The 14,083-nt window shown below is 45.3% G+C and overlaps 3 protein-coding genes, 1 long non-coding RNA gene and 2 pseudogenes across 4 annotated transcripts; 4 read left to right on the forward strand and 2 right to left on the reverse strand.

Moving 5' to 3' along the window:
• The first annotated feature begins 1,333 nt into the window (after positions 1–1,333).
• LOC9266960 (large ribosomal subunit protein eL42) lies at positions 1,334–3,026 on the forward strand. Its single transcript, XM_015790624.3, has 4 exons — positions 1,334–1,410; positions 2,249–2,428; positions 2,626–2,700; positions 2,799–3,026. The coding sequence occupies exons 1-4, from the start codon at positions 1,408–1,410 to the stop codon at positions 2,856–2,858; spliced, it is 318 nt and encodes a 105-aa protein (XP_015646110.1). The 5' UTR covers positions 1,334–1,407; the 3' UTR covers positions 2,859–3,026.
• Positions 2,004–2,074, forward strand: LOC112939781 (small nucleolar RNA R66; annotated as a pseudogene).
• Positions 3,027–3,934: 908 nt separating the features above from the next.
• On the reverse strand, positions 3,935–5,311 carry LOC112939623 (uncharacterized). Its single transcript, XR_003243416.2, has 2 exons — positions 4,789–5,311; positions 3,935–4,453 (listed from the first exon to the last, which is right to left on the reverse strand). It is a non-coding gene; the product is annotated as an uncharacterized lncRNA (long non-coding RNA).
• A 1,864-nt stretch (positions 5,312–7,175) lies between these two features.
• On the forward strand, positions 7,176–9,176 carry LOC4343416 (large ribosomal subunit protein eL42). The gene is made up of 4 exons (XM_015790620.2): positions 7,176–7,263; positions 8,415–8,594; positions 8,782–8,856; positions 8,957–9,176. The coding sequence occupies exons 1-4, from the start codon at positions 7,261–7,263 to the stop codon at positions 9,014–9,016; spliced, it is 318 nt and encodes a 105-aa protein (XP_015646106.1). The 5' UTR covers positions 7,176–7,260; the 3' UTR covers positions 9,017–9,176.
• LOC112939776 (small nucleolar RNA R66) lies at positions 8,175–8,246 on the forward strand (annotated as a pseudogene).
• A 1,804-nt stretch (positions 9,177–10,980) lies between the features above and the next one.
• LOC4343418 (glucose-6-phosphate/phosphate translocator 2, chloroplastic) lies at positions 10,981–13,432 on the reverse strand. Its single transcript, XM_015790618.2, has 5 exons — positions 12,778–13,432; positions 12,433–12,658; positions 11,934–12,156; positions 11,347–11,560; positions 10,981–11,239 (listed from the first exon to the last, which is right to left on the reverse strand). Exons 1-5 carry the CDS (start codon positions 13,396–13,398, stop codon positions 11,228–11,230), a joined length of 1,296 nt encoding a protein of 431 aa, XP_015646104.1. The 5' UTR covers positions 13,399–13,432; the 3' UTR covers positions 10,981–11,227.
• Positions 13,433–14,083: the final 651 nt, after the last annotated feature.

Here is a 14,083-nt window from a genome sequence, read left to right on the forward strand (position 1 = left end):
GTGCATGGCAGCTCATTCTTGTGGCCCATCACACAATTAATCTCCGACGATGTACTGTACGTAGTGGAGCATTTAGATTAGTAATTCTCGAATACATTTTCGTAAGGGTTAAGTGGGCATATGTAACGTGTTCACTCCTTGTTACTATCTCTGTTTTCAGATGAGTGACATCATCAGCATAGTCCGCAATACACATTTTATCATCATAACAATTTTACACTATAAAAAACGATTTTTCGTGATGTTACCCTATATTTTACGCTGGCGTCCATATGCAAAAACCGCCAAAAAAACATAACAATAGGTGGGGGGCTACGGACCACCAGCAGAAACCAATTTTTGCTGATAACCACGCTAAGAGAAATGCCTAAAAAAACTACTCTATTTTTCGAGACGAACCTCTTAAGTGTCTGCCAGTTTTTCGAGGCGGACCTCTTAAGTGTCCGCCAGCGAAAAATCTCATTTTCACCGGCAGTAGGTAAGGAGGACCACTGCGAAAAATGTTTTGGGCGAATATATAAATCTACTGTCCCCCACCCCCACCGCTCCCTTCTCCCTTCCCCCACTGCGCGGCCCCTCCGCCGCCTCTCTTCCTTCTCTCTCGGTTTCACCTTCTTCCTCCCTTCTCCACCGCCGCCGGCTGCCGTCGCCTCTACCGCCTCTCCGCGGTGGTGGGGCGTGGCCTCCTCCTCTCCACCGCTAGCCGCCATAAGCTCGGGGCCGGATTCGGCCGCTGCGACGATGGTGGAGGCCGGATCTGCCGCCGCGACGACGGGGGAGGCTAGATCCGTCGCCGCGACCGCCGCAGGGCCACTAGTCTCTAAAGACTAAACTATATATTTAAAAAAACATTACCAATATAACTTTATGAAAGAGAGTTTCTCATAAAAAAAAATATACCAATATAACTTTTCATATTTTAAATATTTTTACGTCTATTAAATTTTTAAGGTTTCAAGATTTGACTGCACTTACAGGAGATACTACTATACAAGAATCAACGAGAAACGAATTTTTAAGTTGCGATAAACTGGTAGTAGTAAGATTTTGTGAACAAGGATAATGCATATCTGTGTAAAAAAAATATATAGTGCAAATCACATATACATTGAAAATCTAGAAACTATTGTCACGAGTAAAATTTTTACCAACCAAACGGCCACAATGTCGCGCAGGGCTTATCCGGGGCACTACTGCCCATGGGCTGAAAGTGCGGCCACAAGCCCACAATATCTTGCGGGGCTTAGCCGGGGCACCACGGCCCATGGGCTCTATCTCCCTCACCAGTAAAGCCCTAGCCTCCAAGACCGCACCCGTATAAAGCTGCAGACCTCTCTCTCCTTCTCCTCCCCCGCCACCGCCGCTCGCCTCCGAAACCCTAGCCGCCCCCTCCCCGCGGCCGCGAAAATGGTACGCTTCTCCCTCCTCCTCCTCCTCCTCCTCCTCCCCTCCGCCGCACGACGGGAAGATCGCACGCGTGCTTGTCCTCGTGCCAGTCCACGGCTCCGCGCGCCGTCTTTCTCATGGTGTTTCACAATTTGTAGGATGCGTTCTTTATTCATGTTGATCTGCCGTAGATGGGGGGATCTTGAGCCGGAGGAGAGGAGTAGCTAGTTTCTTTGATTATGCGTTTTGGGGTCTAGCGGATTTTAACATGAGATGGTTTCTCTTTAGCGACATTTTTTTTGTTCATGTTGATGTCCACGGTGATTGTTCTAGTTATGTCATTTTTATCTTCAAGACTTCAATGCTTTGAATCGTGGGTATAGACCAGATTATTGTCGTGAAGATCGACGTATTTTCCGAGCTGACCCTCTGCATGCTGAAAATTTTGTAGTGGGTTATATCTAGATTATATGTGTATTGTTGTCATTTAATTAGCACTTAAACTTCTGTAGTATGAACATTTTCATCATTTTCCTGTGAGGACATGGGATGAGTTCCTTTTTTTTTCTCTTGTTCTAAAATTGTTCGGTAATCTTGTCTGGCTTTGACTAATGGGCTCCGATGATGGCATGAAATCTTTGAGACCTGACATTCTTGTGATGACAAACATAAGCATATTTCCTGAGACCCAATTGAGGTTTTAACCATTGGTTTGCTGAATGTGTCTTCACTGTTGAAAAATTTGTACACACATTTGCTTCAAATTATGCACATTTGATTATTGTTTATAGGCCTGCGATGTCCATTCCACATTCAGTATTTGTTAAGCTGAGTGCTTTTGTTTCAAATTTGTTTTGTATAGGTGAACGTTCCCAAGACCAAGAAGACCTACTGCAAGAACAAGGAGTGCAGGAAGCACACCCTTCACAAGGTCACTCAGTACAAGAAGGGTAAGGACAGCCTGTCTGCCCAGGGAAAGCGCCGTTATGACCGAAAGCAGTCAGGATATGGTGGTCAGACCAAGCCTGTTTTCCACAAGAAGGTACTGTGACAGTTTATATATGATTATGCAGTGTTGTGTGTGACTCTCTGTTCATTAGAAACGTACGGTGTCATGATTGATGTAGCAGTGATATGTGTCTGTACAATGCATGTGGCAATAACCATCACGTAGTTTTAATTGCATGTGGCTTTCAGCTGTGCATTTTTCATGTTATGATACATGGTTCCTGTTTTCAGGCAAAAACCACCAAGAAGATCGTGCTGAAGCTGCAATGCCAAAGCTGCAAGCATTACTCCCAGCACCCCATCAAGGTATTATTTCATTGTCAAGACTCCAGAGCTGAAAATTATCATGAATCATTATTTTGCTGGATGTGTTGGATGCTCACTTGCATAATTGTTCTCTGCAGAGGTGCAAGCATTTCGAGATTGGTGGAGACAAGAAGGGCAAGGGAACATCTCTTTTCTAAATTGCTTGCTACCTACTGGATACTATAGTTGTTGGTCTACTGTGCTTCAATATTTCAATGTTATTAGGAGCTTATTTAAGCAGACCATATCAATGTATTCAAGTATCATCGTCTGACATTTACTCTAGCAAGGATTGGCTTTCTGCTGAATCAAGTTTTGTTGCTTAATGCTCGTTGAATCCAATGTGATGCATGTGTTTATATTTTGCTGCAATTTTATCTTACGACAGTTCTATTTACCTTAGTCCTCAGTATCCCTTTTCTTTTTTTGTTATCTTACCTGCTGTCTTTTGATTAGTAGTTAGCAAACATAGAGCGACCCACTTTAATTACTTCCCGTGACATGAATATGACCTCGAGAGATTAGTCTAGTGAACTTCCTTTTTCAGACTGAATGTTGTATTGTTAACTGTACTGGCGTTTGGTCAGTATCTTTCGAAAGAGATGGAATGTAGGGACGTAATTTTATTGCAAGATAATTCATTTGTTCTTGTGGTTCAGTATCTTGGAAGGTCTTGTGATATTAGTGAATTCTTTTCGTAGCATTGCAGTACTTGCTCTGTCCTTAATGCATGATTCGATAGGCTACGCAATCCCGTTTGTAGTAATGAATTAAAAATTATATATTATTATGAACCGAATAAATAGCTTCGAACAAGCTAAGCAATGCTGATGTAGAAAAAAATTAGTTTGAGAACCGTGGTATATTCCAAAGTTTGTAACTGTCATAAGCTGCCCCCCAACCCACCCAAAAAAACCGGATGGCAGCAATCACAACTTAGCATTGCTGCTCATGGCAATGTTCATATACTATGAGTGCGGGTTAGTTCAGACTACAGACACGTGTGGTAATTGTTTTTTTTTAGTTTTTTATTTTGTTTGTTAGGTGGTGTTTGGATCCAGGGATTAAACTTTAGTCTTTGTTTTAGATACTAATTTAGAGTATTAAATATTGACTACTTACAAAACTAATTACATAAATGAGAGCTAATTCGTGAGACAAATTTTTTAGGGTTAATTGGATAGATGCCATTATAAAATCTTTAGTTTTGAAATATACCGTTACTATTAAACTATTTAGAAACATGCCATTACAACTTTTTCAGGTATTGGAAATATGTCACTGTACAACCTTTGGATGTGTTTAACAAAAATTTTAGACCAAATCGCTCTCGTCTTCTCCTTTGTCTCCACCCTCTCCTGTTCATCTTCTTTCTTCCATTTCTTTCCCTTTTGGATCTGGTATCTTAGTATTCTTCCTCCACATCTCCTTTCTCGGCCAGCAACGGCGGTGTTGTGCTGCACCATCTAGTTTCCCTTCTTCCCTTCGCTGGCCGCATCACCACCTTCTCAGTTTCCAGCCTCCCCGAGGTCTACTGCAACAACCAAGACGCGGAGCATGTCGTTCTTGAATGTCCAGCACCCGGACGCCCAAGGACGTGCCCCTGTCGGTGCAGCTGGAGTCATTCGCCTACAGCGGCTTCACCATGGCGTGGTCCACGTCCACCGATTACGTGCTCGTCGACGAGCGCGCCTTGTGCACAGGGCCGGTCCTGAGTTTTCAAGCTCTAGGACAAAAACTTACGTGGAGGCCCCTATATATATACATAAACTAATATATATATTTATAGTCTTATAAACATGTAATATTTAATATTTGATATGATAAAATTATCTATATATAATATTTTAAAACTTTCAAAGAGAAATAATATAATCATAAACACTTACTTGGCACTTTCAAAAGTTTCTTCTAAAATTTCAATGAAATCATCCGAACATTTTTTCCGTTTTCTTTTTTCGCTACCGGATACATATTTTCTTGACAATATGATTAATGTTGTGCTAAAAAATAATCATTAATTATTAAGTAGTACAAGCTAATAATTTTTGATCTATAAAGAGGAAAAAGAAAGATAGAGAAAATTACCTTAGACGACGACTGCGAGGCGCGAGCAGCCGATCGGCCGATGAGGGCGCGCCGCCGGGCGGTTGGCCTCCAATCGACGTAGTCAGCCAGTCATGCAGAGCCGCTGCGATTTGCTGCCGATTGCCGTGTTTGCGTTGCGGTTTGCCGCCGTTTACCGTTTGCAACGCGACGCGAGGCGTGATCGAGGCGACGGGAACGGAGTCAGATCGCTTCACTTTTCCTTCGCTCCTCTTCGTCTTCTGTCTTCGATACCATACATGATTCAGGACTGAGAGCGATGCTGACCCTGGGGGCGTCGTGGGCCATGGCCCATCCGCCATGGGGCCCCCTAAATTTTGGGGGACTCGGGCGTGCGCACGGGCTGACCCCCCCTAGGGCCGGCCCTGCTTGTGCATGATCCTGACAAAGTGACTATTACTGTGTACTCCTAATCTCACAGCAGCAAGAAACGGGAGGAAGAAGATGAACAACAGAACAGGAGAGATGGGGGAGGCAAAGGAAGAAGACGGGGGCAATTTGGTCCAAAATTTTTGTTAGACATATCCAAGGGGTATGTAATGGTATATTTCCAATACCTGAAAAATTATAATGGCATACCTCCAAATAGTTGAGTAGTAATGGTATATTTCAAAACTGAAGAATTTACAATGGCATGTATCCAATTAACCCAATTTTTTAAGCCTAATTAATTCATAATTATAGAATGTTTATTGTATCATCACATAGGCTAATCATGGATTTATTAGGCTCAATAGATTCGTCTCGCGAATAAGTCCAAGATTATGGATAGGTTTTGTTAATAGTCTATATTTAATACTTCTAATTAGTGTCCAAACATCCAATTTGGAAGGGACTAAAAAATTTTAGTCCATTCCAAACACCTCCTTATTATTTTTATCAAATAGCCACGTAAGCGTCATGTCAATAGCACGTGGGACGAAGACCCCTAGTCAAAGGCGTCATGTCAGCTAAAACCGGAGACATTGCTACCGAGAGAGCTCGTTTGCACAGTTTGAAGAAGGCGTCATGTCAGCCAAAACCAGAAATATTATTACCGAGGGACCTCGTTTGCACACTTTGAAGGATGGATTGTATATGGTTTTCGGATAAGGATGAAAAACAGACTAAGCGACAAAGTAAGAGACCTAAAGTGAACTTATTTGAGGGATAAAGTCCACTTGGACTTCCTTAACTATAAGGGAATAAGTTCACCTGACGTCCCTTAACTTTAAGTCGAGTTCGTCTGAGGTTCCTAATCCACAATAAAATCTCTACCTCTCAACTAATCATAAACCGTGCGAAAAAGATCACAAAACAGACGGAGCGATGAAGTAAGGGACCTAAAGTGAACTCATTTTGAGGGATAAAGTCACTTCATAACTATAAGGGAATATAAGTTCACCTGACGGCCCTCAACTTTATGTTGAGTTTGTCTGAGGTCCCTAATCCGCGATAGCAAAAATCTCTACCCCTCAACTATCATAAACCGTGCAAAAAAGATCCCAAGACAATATTGATCCATTTTCTCCGGTTTTGCTGACGTGGCATACGGTGGGACCCACATGTCAGCGTCCTGTCTTCTCCTCTTTTCTTTTTTCTTTTTTTTTCTTCTTGTCTTTTCTTTCTTCTCTCTTCTCCTCTTCCCTTCTTCTCCTAGCCTGAGAGGCCGGCGGGCGGGCGAGCAGGCGACGGCAGGCGGTGGCGGCGGTGTGCGGAGCAGGCAAGGGGTAACGGGTGGCGGGCGAGCGACGGCGCCTCAGAGAGGGTGTGGTGTGGGCGTCGCTGTGCTGTGGCGGGCGGAGCGGGGTGGCGGCGGTGGGGTGCAGAGGACGACGACATATGGAAGTGATGGCGGACGCTGTAGGGGACGATGGCGAGGAGGACGAAGTAGGCCGGGAGAGGATGACTCCGACGCGCTTGGGGTTTCACCAGGAGACCTCGCCTTCACCGTCTTCGTGCCCTCACCAGAGTCGTTCCACCGCGTCCTCAGGCTGCGGCGTCCCAATAACAACGTTGCCGATGGGTGGGTCTCACATTTTCCTTCTATTTCACTTACATGTGGGACTCACATATTATTTTATTCCTATTTTGCTAACTAGGATGCCACGTTAGTGAAACCAAGACATCTATACTGCCATAGGACATAAATTGAACGGTTTTGTATATTTGGGGTGAAGATTTCTGGTATTGAGGATAAGGGATGGCAAACAAACTCGGTGTAAAGTTGAGGGACATCAGATGAACTTATTCCAACTATAAGGCAACGCATCACGGTGCATGGCCCATGGGCTGCGCATTCTGGCCCACAAAGCAGCACACGCACCAGTAAACCCTAGCCTCCAGGAGCTCACCCGTATAAAGTCGCAGACCTTCTCCTTCCCCTCCCCGCCGCCACTCGCCGCAGCGTGTCGACCAGACAAGGCAGCGCCTCCGAAACCCTAGCTCCCCGCCTTCCCCTCCGCGGCCGCCAAAATGGTACGCTTCTTCCTCCTCCCCGTCCGCCTCTCTCCGCCGCACGACGGCAAGATCATGCGCTCGTGTGTCCTCGTGCCAGTCCACGGCACCCTGCTCTGGTCGATTTGTAGGGGGATTGCGTTCTTTATTCATGTTGATCTGCTGTAGATGGGGGCGATCTTGAGCCGGAGGAGTAGCTAGTTTCTTATTGATGCGGTTTCGGGGTTTTTAGAGATTTAACACGGTTTCGCGGTTTCTCTTTAGCGATTTCTTTTTTCATGTTGATATAATGATATCCACGGTGGTTGTTCTAGTTATGTCATTTTTATCTTGAGTGCTTTGTGTGATTGTTTTTCAATTGTGGGTAGAGACCAGATTATTGTCGTTAAGATGCATGCTCTGAAACGCGGAATTTTTTTGTAATGGGTTATATCTAGATTATGTGTATTGCTGTCATTCAATAGTCTTTTCTTAATACAAGGCGCAACCGTCTTTTCTTCAAGTACCAGTATACAAGGCGGCAACTGCTCAACTCCGTACTTGGTGCATGCAAGCATTGAATGGATGGTTGCATGAGCTCATGATATTCGGTTCATTAGTTTAAAGGCAAAGGATCCACCACTCGGATGCTTGCATGCACGCGCAAAAACTGCAGGACACGGGTGCATGCTGCTTTGGCACTAGATGCGATGAACTGATCAAAGCGTCACGCATTGGAACGCGCTGGAATAAATCGGTACGATGGGTAGTTATAGGTTTTCTTGTTCTCCGAGTCCAAACAAGTTATGCCTTGTATTAAGGAATGGAGGGAGTAGCAATTAACTTCTGGAGTAAACATTTTTCATCATCTTCCTTGAGGACGTGGGATGAATTCTTTTTTTTATCTTGTGCGAAAATTGTTTGGTAATCATGTCTGGTTTTGACTGATGGGCTCCGATGATGGCATGAAATCTTTGAGACCTGACATTCTTGTGATGACAAACATAAGCATATTTCCTGAGGACCCAATTGAGGTTTTAACCATTGGTCTGCTGAATTTGTCTTTGCTGTCGAAAAATATCGATTCACATGTGCTTCTGATTATGCACATTTGATTGTGTTGTTTATAGGCCTGCTATGTGCTTTCCAATAACCAGTATTTGTTAAATTTGTTTCATATTTCTTATGTATAGGTGAACGTTCCCAAGACCAAGAAGACCTACTGCAAGAACAAGGAGTGCAGGAAGCACACCCTTCACAAGGTCACTCAGTACAAGAAGGGTAAGGACAGCCTGTCTGCCCAGGGAAAGCGCCGTTATGACCGTAAGCAGTCAGGATATGGTGGTCAGACCAAGCCTGTTTTCCACAAGAAGGTATTGTGACAGTTTATATGTGATTACGCAGTGCTGTGTGTGATTGTCTCTCTTCATTAGAAACATATGGTGTCATGATTTGTGTCTGTTCAATGCAAACATGTGGCAATAACCATCATGTAGTTTTAATGTATCTGACTTTCAGCTGTGCATTTTTCATGTTATGATACATGGTTCCTGTTTTCAGGCAAAAACCACCAAGAAGATTGTGCTGAAGCTGCAATGCCAAAGCTGCAAGCATTACTCCCAGCACCCCATCAAGGTATTATTTCATTGTCAAGACTCAAGCTGAAAATTGTCATGAATCAATCAGTATCTTTTTAGATGTGTTGGGTGCTATCTTACATTATTATTCTTTACAGAGGTGCAAGCATTTCGAGATTGGTGGAGACAAGAAGGGCAAGGGAACATCTCTTTTCTAAACTACCTACTGGATACTGAAGTTGTGGGTCTATTGTGCTTCATACTTCAATGTTATTAGGAACTTAATTTAAGCAGACCATATCATGTATTCAAGTATCATCGTCTGACATTTACTCTAGCAAGGATTGGCTTTCTGCTGAATCAAGTTTTCTTGCTTAATGCTCGTCGAATCCAATGTGATGCATGTCTTTAGATGGCACTGCAATTGTGACTTTTGTCTTATGGCAGTTTTATCTCCCTAAGTCCTCAGTGTCTGTTTTTCGTTATCTTACCCGAGTTTGCAATCCTAGAGCGACCCACGTAAACGAATTCCTGTGACATGAATCCCTGAGAGGCTAGTCTGATGAACTTCCGTTTTTCAGATCGAATTTCGTATATGGTTAACTATACTATGTTTTGTTCAATATCTTCGTAACGAGATGGAAGGTATGGAATACTATGGATGGAGGTGAATTGAAAGATAGGCCTTGGTCTTGTGATTGTTATCTTAGAAGGTCGATACTAATGTTTGGTCTTGTGGCGTTAGTGAAACTGTTTTCGTAGCAATGTTTGGTCTTGTGATGTTATTGAACTGTTTTCGTAGCATTGTATTACTTGTTCCATTCTTCATGCATGATTTGGATAGGTTATTGACAATTGTTTATAGTAATGAATTAAATATTACACTCCTAAATTATTATAAACCGAATAAATAGCTTAAAGCGAGCCAGGCAATGCTGATGTAGAAAATTTCTAGTTTGAGAACCGTGGTATGCATATCCCGAAGTTCATAAGCTGAAAAGATTGCACCCTAAATCTAATGTATTGTAGTTTTCCTGTACTGAAAATGCTGTTGGATCGGACAGCCGTGGTGATTGGTTGCGTTCATTTTCAAGTTGTAGCCAAGTTAAATAAAGTATAGAAGGATATGCAAGTAGCAACATCGGAGGAGTGCCATCGCAGTGATCCTCCCAAAAAGCACGAAAGAAACATCTTCATTGGAACCTAAGCAGCTCTGGCCTTTTGAGCCCAGAAAAGCTATCCTTGATTCAAGCACAAACCGTCATTTGGTTATATGCTTTCTCCAAATACTAGCATGAGTAAATTGCATTGGCGGTACACGAACTTGCTAGGTGGAAGCAATCTAGTACATAAACTTATAAAACGCTCATTTTGATACACGAACTTGTTAGGTGCATGTGAATCAAGGCCAAAAGAAAAAACAAAGCTAATCTTATTTTAGTGTTAATTAGGATACTACATAAACACATGTGTGAGAAAAATGCTAAGTACATATACATTTGTTCAATAAAAAGGGGTTAATAAGGCCTAAAGATTGTATGGAGAAAGACACAAAAATACTGAGAAATAGTGCAAGGGGTAGAACAAAGAATAATAAAGCACAAATGCATGTCTCATGTCCACCTCCATATGCACATCTCGTCCTAATCAGTGTATAACTTAGTAAAATTGATTATGATGTGTCATTTTGACCTTGTTTCACATGCATCGAACAAATTCATGTACCGAAACAAGTCTTTTACAAGTTCGTGTAGTAAAGTGCATCCATCTGGCAATTTACTCTACTAGCATTTGAAGCTAAAAGGCTTTGGCCTTTTGGAGCCCAGAAAAGCTGTTCTTGATTCCAGAACAGATCGTCATTTTTGGGGTATATGCCTCCTCCAGAATCCTAAAATTCTCATTTCATGTAAGGAAAATCGCAAGTGTCCAACGCTGAATCCATCCCAGAGATCTCAGTGAGCAAATTGCACAGCGCCAGTTGGGACTATTCAAGGATTTTCAGGGCCATGCCCTGTACCCATCATCCATCACCCAGCAACAAAACAAGCCGGACCGTAGTGTGTCAAGCATGCACTGCTTCTGCTCTCCGATCTAACCGGTAGCCCCCAACTCATTCTGAACCACACCTTGTGTTTTGGACCACATCACAAAATTCAGAAGCAGCAGCAGCAGCAGCAAAGGGTCAAGCAAAAAATCTAACAGCTTTATTTAGGCAGATCCACCTCTCTACATCATCATAGTCATAGTACAAGAACTCGACGAATTCAGAAGAAACATTGGCAGCTACACCTAGAGAAAGAAAAATGAAAAGAAAAGAAGATCTAATATATTACAAGGGATCCTTGGATATATGCTCATAGCATTGTTACATCCCGAGCACCGAGTCGCGACTTGTGGCGAAAACGGGTGCCATTTCCATGCTTATGCCATTACTGCTTCGCCTGAAAAAATGAGATGTTTTTTTTTTGGTTAGAGATTCAGACTTATGTTCATGAATTGGCTCTTTTGTGAAAAATGTGATTTGGTAAAACATGTGCGGAAAATCTACCTGAGAGTAGATGAAAGTTCCGAGAATCGCAATGGCGGCTCCGAGGGCGTTGATGGGCTGGACCGGCGTGTGGAAGATGATGATGGAGGCGACAATGACGGAGATCCGCTTCATGGTGTTGCCGATGCTGAATGTCAGTGGTGAGATCTCGTCCAATGACATGTAGGACACTTGGTTGTACAAGTGGTAGAACACACTCTGCGCCGCCACCCACCTACAAAACCACAGAGAAATCCATGGCCACATGAATCAGCTGGATTATCACACAAAAATATCATCAAATCTTTTGATACTTCTTATTTCTCTTTCAGAATGAACTGAAGAAGATATTGCCGCTTAGGAGGAAATGATAGTGATAGGACGATCCTATATCTATATTAATTGATAATGGTTCTTTTTGTATAGAATACTTGAGTGATGTTACTGAAAGTACAAAGTGTTGCATGCTGAAACTGTTTGAAAGCTTAGGTCAAGCACTTATCACTAGAAATTTTTTGCCCAATTGATACCCAAAAATCTCAACTGACGTGATGGTTGTGACAGTGAAACGGTGAGAAGTGGTACAAAGAAAAGCATGTGAGGCTCACCAGACGAAGTTTGGACCGATCTCGGCGACGGCTTTTTGCCAGCCGGCAGCCCACACCTTGGGCCCCTCCATGGCGAAGGCGAAAGGGAGGAGGATGACCAGCGAGAGCATGGAGAGGCAGGCGTAGTAGTTCATCCCGCTCACCGACTTGCCCTTCATCCCCTTCTTGGAGAATATGTTCCGGAACACGAATGCCAGGTTCGAGATCATCGCCCCCATGAATCCTGCATCGAATTTTCAGCAATACACGATGAACAGATTGATGTGATGTGTCAGGTTTATGAACAAATTGTGCACTTTTTCGTGGCTGGTGTATATTTCTTTATCTGACATAAGAAAACATATCTTTGGTTAATGGACAGTTCTTGTTCTGAAGAATTCTTGGAGATAATATCTATTTTTTTAATCAAAAAGTGAGGATATTTCTGGTGTATCTGCTGCAAGTATCTCCAGGATTTCAGGTGGAGAGACAGAGAGATGCAGAGTGTTTGCTCACTCACCAATCATGTTGAAATTGAGCTCGGTGATGGCGGCGAGGGCGCATCCGCCGATGATTGGGAGGAGGGAGAAGTAGACCGGCGCCGGGAAGTGCTCGCCGAGGAAGAACCTGGAGACGAGCACGCTGAACGCCGGCTCGCCGCTCTTGATGATGTGGGTGAACGACACCGCCACCTTCGCCATGCTCACCGTCGCCGCCACGTGCCCGATGGTGTGCGCGATCGCCACCTGCTCGTCCCACAACGAGCAAAAACGAATCCCCAAATCCAACGAACGCGTCAGAGATTCAGAATAGAACAGAATCAAGAAGGAGGAGACGATGGTGTCCATGGTCAATGCGATCTCACCGGTGACAGGGCCTTCCAGAAATCGAGGTCGGTGGCGGGCGCCTCGGCGATCCTGGTGGCCCAGGAGGCGAGCATGATGGCGGAGCCGGCGGCGAGGGAGAGCGTGGACGTGAGCCACGGGTAAGGGAACGCGTTGAGCACCTTCTTGTTGTAGATGTTGAAGATCACGTTCAGCGCCCACCACGTCGCGAAGTAGACCCCGATCTTGGCCCGCCTCGCCGCCTCCTCCGGCGCCGCGCCCGCCGGTGCAGCCTCCACCGGCCGGGCGCCGTCGGCGGTGGCGGACGGCGGCGGCGGCGCCGGTGACGCGACGCGCGACGCCAGGAATAACGGGTCCTGCTGCCGGTACAGGGGGCGCGCCGAGAGGGAGAGGGGACGTGGCCCGGCGGCGGCGGCGGCGGCGGCGAAGAGGGGAGGGAGGTGGAGGGGCTTGAATAATGCCATCTTGGGCGCCGTGGCGGTCCCGGCCGTGGAGAGCTTGACGGAGGCGGCGGCGGCGAGCATATTGGCGGCGGGAATGGTGGCGCCGGCTTCTTCAGTTACAGTTACTGTGTTGTGTTGTAGCCGGCCGTCCGTACGTCTATGGCGGCGATGGGTTGCGGCCATAGAGACCGCTCGCATCGAGTCTTCTTCAATCCGACTATAACAAATTGCTAGCTAGTTCCACGCCCTCCAACGCCCTTTTAGGGAAGGAAGCCTCAAAGGAGGGAGGGCCGCCGAACAATGTGGTTGAGGACAATCCAAGGAAAAGGGTGGAGACGAAGAGGGAGCTGGACAAAAGATAAGTGGTAGAGGGGGGAATCCTACAGCTAGAAGAACATCAACCGCGTCAACAGGGAAGGCTGCAAGAATAGTAGCCATTCAAGCCAAAGAAAACCGTAGGCACTAACATAAAAGACCTGACCTAATCCATCAATCAAGGAGCATGCTAAAAGGAGATCTAGAGAGAGGGAGAGGCACTGGCAAATCCTAATTGATGGATCAGAGCCAAGCATGTTATGGCAAGGAGCTCGTTGGCTAGCTCAAGGGCGCCTCAAAGAGGAGGGAGGAGGAGGGATGGGGATGGAAGAAGGTGTTGGGCAAGGTCACCAGTCCCGCGGGGGAGGGGGGGTCCGAGGCCAGAGCCTGCCACCGGTGCCACGGATTCGACCAGATCCAGACGCTAGGAGCGCAGATCTGCACGCCACCAGTCGGGGGCGCCGGGCCTAGCCTTCATCGCCGGCTGAGGGGGGGGGGACTATAAGGAGCCAAGCCGAGGCCCATCACCGCCCTCACGGACGACACGTCGCCAGACAGCACCGCTGGC

This window comes from Oryza sativa, chromosome 7, assembly GCF_034140825.1.
Source record: "Oryza sativa Japonica Group chromosome 7, ASM3414082v1".
NCBI classification, from domain to species: Eukaryota; Viridiplantae; Streptophyta; class Magnoliopsida; order Poales; family Poaceae; genus Oryza; species Oryza sativa.